General features: G+C 35.3%; 1 protein-coding gene across 1 annotated transcript in view; it reads right to left on the reverse strand.

The window, feature by feature from the left end:
* Positions 1 to 3,231: 3,231 nt before the first annotated feature.
* Positions 3,232 to 9,193, reverse strand: part of Smp_018290 (serine/threonine kinase) — a gene marked incomplete at its 5' end in the record, with an annotated part of 16,689 nt that continues 10,727 nt past the window's right edge. The window contains 4 exons of the mRNA XM_018798950.1: positions 3,232 to 3,630; positions 4,896 to 5,075; positions 5,838 to 5,886; positions 8,035 to 8,161. Coding sequence (XP_018650788.1) covers positions 3,492 to 3,630; positions 4,896 to 5,075; positions 5,838 to 5,886; positions 8,035 to 8,161 — 495 coding nt within the window. The 3' untranslated portion in view covers positions 3,232 to 3,491. The remainder of the gene's footprint in view (positions 3,631 to 4,895; positions 5,076 to 5,837; positions 5,887 to 8,034; positions 8,162 to 9,193) is intronic.

A 9,193-nucleotide genomic window follows, 5' to 3' on the forward strand; every position in this document is an offset into this window, starting at 1 on the left:
TATAAATAATAGCAGTTTTTCAACTTATACTATATGATATGTGATAATATATTTGAACTCGTGATGGTTTTCGTAGAGGAGTAGAGCTGTTTTATCCAACCTAATAATCATATGTTCCTTAATTAGTACTTTCTTAGTAATATATTGACAAATAGTATGAAAATAAATCATTAAAACAGAAAAATGAATCCAAAAAAATACACTTAACTTGTTGAGAAATTGCTGCATATTGTATTGATACATCAAGTGTTTGCATCAATTTTGAATAAACTCGGATAAAATACCAGGATTTTCTAACAACTTTTCTCTATTAGTTCTATAGTTCAGTTAGTTCGTCTAAACATGCACTACCTTAAAAATCATTGGGTCCTTAAGATATTACTTTCCTCTAATCAACCACAATTTCTAGAATAATAACTTCCTTTGAAAATAATGGAGAGCTAGTAGGAACAAAAGGTGAATTATTCTAGTTATCCAGAACTGACTTTAACAAAACAAAGAAATAAATCTACTGAGTGATAGCTCAGTAGTTAAAGCATTAGAATCTTAGCCACTAGGTCACATGTTCCGGCCTCTTTTCAACTACTTCGATTTAGGCGACAGGGTTCTGCCATTAGCCGTTAAACTTAAAGTGTGGATTGAAGTCAGTTACGCTAACAAGTACTTTGTATAAGTAAATAAGATATATTCCAGGTAACTAACTGCATTGAAACGATGGATTTCTGAGTTTTTTTGATGAACGATATCACTAATGTGTTAATTCTGAATCTAATGGTTTACATAATTTTAATTCAAATCATTATATGATGTGACTCTGTAGCTTTTCGACTTTACATGTTCAAGACAAATGTTAATTAATTACATCAAGTAGTCAATCATATTGTATAGTGATTTGAATTAAGAACAAATAGATCATTAGATCAGAAATTGACATTTGAATGATACTGTTTTCAGAACGAAATTTAAGAGTTTAAAATTAAATCATTAATGAAGAACTAGAATTAGTTAGTGATCTTTGATTTCGAACAATCTCATAAAATGGAGGTCATATTACAGAACTGTACATTAGTTGAGGAATATTAGCAATAATTAAAGTTGGTTCTTGTTACAAAGTTTAAATATCACAAAGATTAAGTAACCGACGTTCTGTATTTAGAATAAAGTTTTGACAAGTACTTTGTTAATTATTTAGTGATAAAGATATCGGGAGTTTTTGTCAGTGGAGTCTACTGAGAAATAATATGTTCTTTTCGGTGTTTATGACTGTTTATCTTTTATGGAACCTAAATTTCTTGCTTTACGTACACTTCTATACATTGTCAACGATCGTTTCCTAAAGCAATTAAGGAATTCGTGATATTTAAGGTATTTGGGACATTACTCCATACCGAGGAATAGTTACACAGTAGGGACCACATAGATTATATTTCCTGTTTACTAGTTATTTAGGTATTTTCTACGCGGTTTCTCATTAATCTGTTTAATTCGGCAGTTCAACGACTGCATCCTGAAAGACATTTGATTCCGAATAAGTTTTTAGTGAATCTTCCCAGTAAAAAGTCCCGACCTGTTATTACGAGTTTTGAGAAATTTATTTAATAACAGCCCTTCGTAGTGAACACGAAAACCCGCCATCTATCATATAGATGCCAAATCAAGAATATTAAATCAGTTAAGATCGAATTTAATTGAATTTAGGAATAGGAGAGAGAATTTAGATAACTGTTAACTTCACTGAACGTTACTCCGAAGCTATCATGTTAGTATTAACCTGTTTATTCGAAATCAGACAACGCATTTGACGACATACAACTGTTTATGAGTAAGATTATGGGGCTATCTTTTAATTGAATATGAAATAACGAATAACTGATTTTCGTTACAATTCTTAATGACATAAACGTAAGAGTGTAAAAATATCAGAAAAAAAGAAAATTGTGGGTGGTTAACAAAATTTCGGGTGAGTAGAATCAGTTCACAATACGTATTAGTTATAAAACTTATAAGAAAGTACCTCTAGTTTTGTTGACTTATAATTGTAATTACGTAACTTAAAATCGATAACGGTCCCCAGAGTGAACTCAAATATCTAATATGTGATTCTTTAAGTAGTCTAGTCCCATAACCTTTGACCCTAAGAAGTATTTAAGGTGACTAGAAATGCAAATTTTATCATGCTGATTACTGAATTTAATTTGTAAGGACACTAAGAGATGCGAACAATGCTATCTTTTTGATTAGAATGGGGGGTTTGCGGAGATTGTAGTAATTGTAATAGTTGGATTCATGAGTTAATGTAAGCTAGAAAACCATTGAAAACCTAGCAGCACTAAACAGCCGTTTCATCCTAGTATGAGACTACTCAACAGTGCGCATCCACGATCCCACACCAAAGAGGCTCAAGCCCAGGACATTTGGTCTAGCGCGCGAACACCTAACCTCTAGAGACAGGTATCTACCTCAAATAACGGATAAATGGTTGCACAAGATCATGGACCGATTGCAGTTAGACGTTAACACCGTTGGATGCCGGCTCAGTGGTAATGTTCGCGCGCGAGACCTAAGGTCCTGGACTCGAGCCCCTCTGGTGCGGGATCGTGGATGAGCACTGCTGAGCCCCATACTAGGACGAAATAGCCATCTAGTACTTCCAAGTTTTCAATAGTGATCTAGCTTGCATCGACTCACGAAGTCAACTGTTACAATGCTATCTTTTGATGGTGAGCGAAAAGCAGTAAGCGATGAAATACTTTAGTACTATTTATACTAATCATCCGAAAACTATTGATGATGTTTACGTAATCCCACTTGTATCAGTACTTGCTTCAGTTTGGGCACCTAGGCAGTATCATATCCCTTACACAAATCAAATGAGATTTGTGTGGCGCATATGTATCTGGTGCCCCTTTGTACCAATATTTATGTGTTTAAATAAATAAATAATAAACTTGTATCAGTTAAAAATTTATATTTGGAAAGTAGAAAATAACTCATGCTTTTTCAGCAAACTGAATGTTTCGATCCTTTTTACTTAACTCAATTTATATAGCTTGACGATTTCACTTGCTTAAACATCCTAAGTAATCTAACTCTGATTACGAGAAAATGTGTCTTTACCAGGCTATTTGTAAATCATATCGAAAGTGAAGAAAATCCCTATGATCTTATGCAGAATTATTCATTGGAAAACAGCTTATTATTGAAATGTATAAAGTAAGAATAGAGAAATATCCATAAACATAAATTTTTATTTTAATTGAAGACAAAACACTGCTGAACAGACAAGCGAGTGTACAGGTCAAATACAAAACGGACATAAACGACGGAACATAATATCAAAAATAAACTACATAATGTACTTGTGAATATTTATGCATGTAGTGTACATTTAAATTTCTTTTATGAAAAGGAAGAAAATAAATGAATAATTCTTAGAGTAGTCTTTATACACAGTTGATGAGGATTTAGTGTTAATATTCTTTTACAAAACTCTAGTCATCTAATTTGTTGAAATCCTGTGATACGGAAACTAGTCCACATTGGCTAGAGTTATCGGTATTGAATGTGTCAGCGCACGTTGCAGAACTAAGCCATGGATCATTGAAGCAATCAACAGCTGATGGGCGATCTCTGAAGAGATAAAGAGGAAAAAAATTATTACATAGTTTCAAAAAGCTCTGATTGTTTTATTTTTTTCTCACAGGATGGTGAAGAGAGAAATGTAAGACAGTAATTTTGTATTACGAAGAACCAACTTTACGTTGAATTTTGTTTAAATGATATCACCATATCTCATTAGAAATGAGATAGAATATCAAAATAATAGGATTAAACGAGAAACCATGTTTTTCAGCGGTGGCATGTCAAATAACTGCGACGGTTGAATACCCTGATTCGATGGATAGAGGTTGATTTACTTTTGAGTAGCCTTTTCAAATTTCGGAAATTTAAAATATTCTATAAATTAATGGAAACGGTTACTGATTAGTAATATTACAAATCCTCAACTTTTATCATTGTATAATATCATGAGAACTACTGTGTCTTATCGTATTTACTACAGTTAATAGTTATTAATCAATATGAGAAGCAAAATCATCACTTCTCAGATATGCATTATTGATCTAAACCACCAATGACTGTTAAACTGTCTTATTTATTATTATTCTTTATTTGACCACATGAATATTCGTACAAGGAAGCAGCAAACACATATGCGTCACACAAATCGTTTGATATATGTGAGGGCTGGAATGCTTCCCGAGAGCCCGAACCGAAGCAGGTGATTTTCTCAGGGGGCCACACCCCGAGCCCTCAGCCTAAAGGTCTGATCCATAAGGCAGTGGAGCAACGTTAGGAGATGCAGTCGCATGGTAGCCGGTCACCAACAATCGGCTCATACACCATCTGTTCCCTCAGGATCCTGGAGCTCATGTGTACCATTAGTTTGGAACCAAGGTGTTCCTACTCTCCTAGATGGATCCTGTGTATCCGCCAACCTGGTTAAAGAGCCGGATATTCGCTTTTCGTCCTCTCGATTTCGTACAAACAGCCGTGGAGCGAGAAGGCAGTGAATAGAAATTCCATGGCAGTGGCTGTATACGCGTGGCCATGTGAGAGGATTTCGGAAGGAGAAAGTGAACTCTCCCCACCCTTTGCCATGCCAGGGTATTGGGAGCTATCTCGGGCCCTCTCACGTACCAAGCAGGAATATATTTATAAGGGTCATTACTTGGTCTATGATTCACTGAAGGAATTTTTTAAATAAGTGTAGCCGCTGGTTGTGTTATTCGTGCTTAACAAAGGAGATAAAACACCACAAGTTTAACGCAATTAGCTAAGGTCATGTGAATTTTCAGCATTGATCATACAATTAAAATAAGAATTTTCCAAACCTTGGATTCTTTTGGATTAAGCGCTTCATAAAAGACATTGCTCCCATGGAAATATCTTGGAATAAGTGGTCAGGATAAGAGATATTTAATTGGCAAACGTTTAGAAGAGTATGTTCTTTACTCTCGTTCCAGAATGGACTTTCACCAGTTAACAAATAATAAACAACAACACCAACACTCCTAGAAAGAAAATATGAAAAAATTATTTGATTCGTTTATCAAGTAAAGGTTTATGTCATCGGTTTTGAGCAACAACACTCCTTGTGTGAGGGCTAGTAATACTAATGGCCTGCTAAAAAAATTAGTAGGTGAAGTGAGATTTGAATCCAGACCTGATAATTGATTGCGAGGTGCTTTACAACTAGCCCATCACCACTACCTCCTGAAGAAAAGATTTACTAAGATTATCATAGAAAGACGAGGTTATAAAAACACTCCAAATTGATTTTCCTAGGACTGATCTGATTGACCACGAAAAAAAATTAATCAATATTGGTAGAAACGTGAATAGAAAATCAGTAATCTTTCATCGGCTCAGTAAATCTTATCATTATTTATGTCTTATGCACAAAATTTTTAGAAAGATAACCTCTGAATAGATCACTTTCTTTCCATAGATAGCTTCCATTACTTATGCTTTATTTATATGATAGTTTAATAATGTTGTTATGAAATAGTTAGCAAAGTACTTTTTTGTGCCTCGAATGTGAATCGAAGCATATTATATTTACGAAAATCATGAGAAAAAACCAACAAGCGGATCTTAATTTAGAAAGGCTAATAAAGTGGGTAAAAAACTAGCAGCTTTAGAATAATCAGATACATATCACTTAAAGATAAAGATTGAATCTACCTGATTCCTATCCATTAATTCCAAGCCATTCTATCCATCATCTTTAAGATTACAAAATATAATAGACGAATAGTATGAATTATACTTACCAAATATCTGTTGTGAGATGAATAGGATCATAGTTCAAAACTTCTGGAGCTGTAAAAAATGAAATAACCAGTCATATAACTATGAATGATTTGTATAATTACAAACTCAGTTTGACGCTTAATCAGTTTACCTAGAACTGCCATATACATTAATGAATTTATATGGATCGATGTACCAGCGTTTGTAAATCAATAATGTAACACAACTTAATAATAAGTTAAATTAAAGTATTAAACTAAGATAACGAAATAACTAAGAGACGAAGGCTTTAATATTATATGATTACCTTTATCTGGAACTTGGGTTAACGACAGTTCGCTAAAGGTGTGCACAGCAAATTGTCCTAAGAACTCTCAATAATAAGCCTGTAATTAAGCATAAATAGTGTAACTCACACCATATAGACATATTCGCGAACTAAGCTTTGAGGTACACTTATTGCTTGATACTACTGCCTAGACAGAAGTTAACGATGAGTTTGAACTGACAGCTAATTGACACAAACTTAAATTCCTAAACCACCGAGTCAATCATTTGTATTTTAGTATACGAGTAGTGAAACAAAGTAGAAATGCAGTACCTCTTGATAACAAAACTACGAACTCAATGATTACACTAGATATTTTTAACTTCATTATCATCTACCACAGATCTATGAAAGAAACGCTTACTGAACTTGTGTGGCATTTAGCTGACAGCTTTATCATTCAGTAGTCGGAATCGGTAAAGAACTATATCTGAAGAAAAATTGGAGTGGCTTCTTAGTTCTATTATTTTTGAAAAATGATGAAATAAACTTTTATATACGTTTTTACATAAACCAAACGTAAGTTGTAGTAAATAAAATATCACAATATAACAGAAAATGTTGACATTTTAGACCAGGTACTTTCATTAACAGCTAGTCAAATTAATAACTAATTTAAAACATTAGATTAGCTGATGAAGGGGGACGGTCACCAATAAACTTAATCCAGCTTTGGTTAGTTTTTCTATTCAAACGAAGTTGTCAGAATTTCTTAAATTAGCCAAAATAATAGTCTAAGAAAATACAATCTGGTGTGGTCTGCATATTATTTTCGTCCACAGTAATGCAAAACAAAACACTTAAGGTTCGAATTATATGATTGTGATCGATTTGATACTTCTAACTAGTAAATCACCCTTCTGAAAACTCACTTCTTCCAAACGCTTAATCTTCTTAATTGAAGTCACTATTCATGTATTTAGGCATATAAACATTGGTACAAAAAGGCAACAAATACATGTGCGTCACACAAATCGTTTGATATATGTGAGGGCTAGATTGCTTTCCGAGAGCCCGAACCGAAGCAGGTGATTTTCTCAGGGGGCCACACCCCGAGCCCTCAGCCTAAAGGTCTGATCCATAAGGCAGTGGAGCAACGTTAGGAGATGCAGTCGCATGGTAGCCGGTCACCAACAATCGGCTCATACACCATCTGTTCCCTCAGGATCCTGGAGCTCATGTGTACCATTAGTTTGGAACCAAGGTGTTCCTACTCTCCTAGATGGATCCTGTGTATCCGCCAACCTGGTTAAAGAGCCGGATATTCGCTTTTCGTCCTCTCGATTTCGTACAAACAGCCGTGGAGCGAGAAGGCAGTGAATAGAAATTCCATGGCAGTGGCTGTATACGCGTGGCCATGTGAGAGGATTTCGGAAGGAGAAAGTGAATTCTCCTCACCCTCTGCCGTACCAGGGCATTGTTCCTATTTCAAAACTTTTACACTGTTGAAACGATCCGGTTTGGTTTGCCATTCATGGGTTTGTTACATGGCATCCACCTGGCTTCGTGCTGGACTGTATGTAAGCTGGTTTAGTAGTTATTATCCTAGGTTGCAGTGCTAAGTATTATTCCTATGCATTTGGGATTGTTGCATACAACTTAGAGTGGTGGATCATTCGGCTCGTGTGTCGATCGAGAGTTCAGCCAACTGTGTGAATTGAAGTCACTATCAAAATAGAAAATATATTTGTTGACGACAGTAAAAAGACTTCGAACAGAGTTTTCTCCAGCTGATATTTTTTTTATATCTACCAACTAAATTTGTCAAAATGAAAGGAATGAGTACCAAAAATGAAATCCATATGGCAAGATTTCCAGGTAAAGGAACAAAGTAAAACTCAGAATAAAGATGTACGTGTGTAGATAAAAATATACGTAAGAACACTTACCAGCATAATCTGGTGTACCTACAAGGTCTCTGATAACTTCGTTTGTCCGCAAATGCTTGGCTAGGCCAAAATCACACAACGCGATATCACATTGAGGGAGAGGACGTCGGAGAAGAATGTTTTCAGGCTTAATAAGAAGTCAATGTCAAGAGTCTGAGTTTGTATAATAAGTATTTGAAATACAAGTAACTGAATCAAACCTAAATTGGAAGATTAGTTATGGAATGCTCGAAATTTTCTAATTTATACTTACGATTATACAAGAGAGTGGACCAGCATACGCTTCCTAGAAATTAAAATACAAGTCACTAACCAATTTTATTAAGATGTACGTTAAAACCCCTTAGCTACTCGAATCCAGTTAGTAGAAATTTTTCAAATCAGTAAACTAAGAGTTCGAAGTCGAGTGCCCAAATACAAGAGACGATTAGCTACTACGATTTGAAACCATAAAAGTATTCTCTAAAGCAAAATGTTTAACCAATAATTAGTGTTTTATTCCCCATTTGCTAGTTCCCGTCTCAGAAAAGTGTCCACAAAAGTTTCAAACATTTTAAACACAGAAGTTAAGAGTCCGAAACACTATTCACTAAGTTACCATTAATTCGTTTTCAAGAAATTATCATTGTGGCAATTTTATTTACTTTACATAAAACTAATTATTTTAAGAAACATAGCAGTCTCACTGGAATGTCTAAGTACAAGCCACGAGGTATGAAGTTTTTAGTACCTGGATTTATTTATTTATTTATTTGAACACATAAATATTGGTACAAGGAAGCACCAGATAAATATGCGCCTCACAAATCTCATTTGATTTGTGTGAGGGCTATAATACTGCCCAGGTGCCCAGACTGAAGCAGGTGGTTTTCTTAGGGGGCCACACCCGGAGCCTTTGACCTAAAGGTCTAACCCACAAGGCAGTGGAGCATCTTAAGGAGATGCAGTCCCATGGTAGCCGGTGACCAACAACAGGTTTATACACCATTTGTTCCTTCAGGATACTGGAGCCCATGTGCACCATTGGTTTGGAATGAGGGTTTTCCAACTCCCCTAGGTGAACTTTCCGCGTCCACCAACCCGGTTAAAGCGCCGGACATTCGCTTTTCGTCCTCTCACTTTCGTGAACAACACCCCCGCCACGAAAAGGCAGTGAGTA

This window comes from Schistosoma mansoni, chromosome 3 (genome assembly GCF_000237925.1).
Source record: "Schistosoma mansoni strain Puerto Rico chromosome 3, complete genome".
Taxonomy (NCBI): domain Eukaryota; kingdom Metazoa; phylum Platyhelminthes; class Trematoda; order Strigeidida; family Schistosomatidae; genus Schistosoma; species Schistosoma mansoni.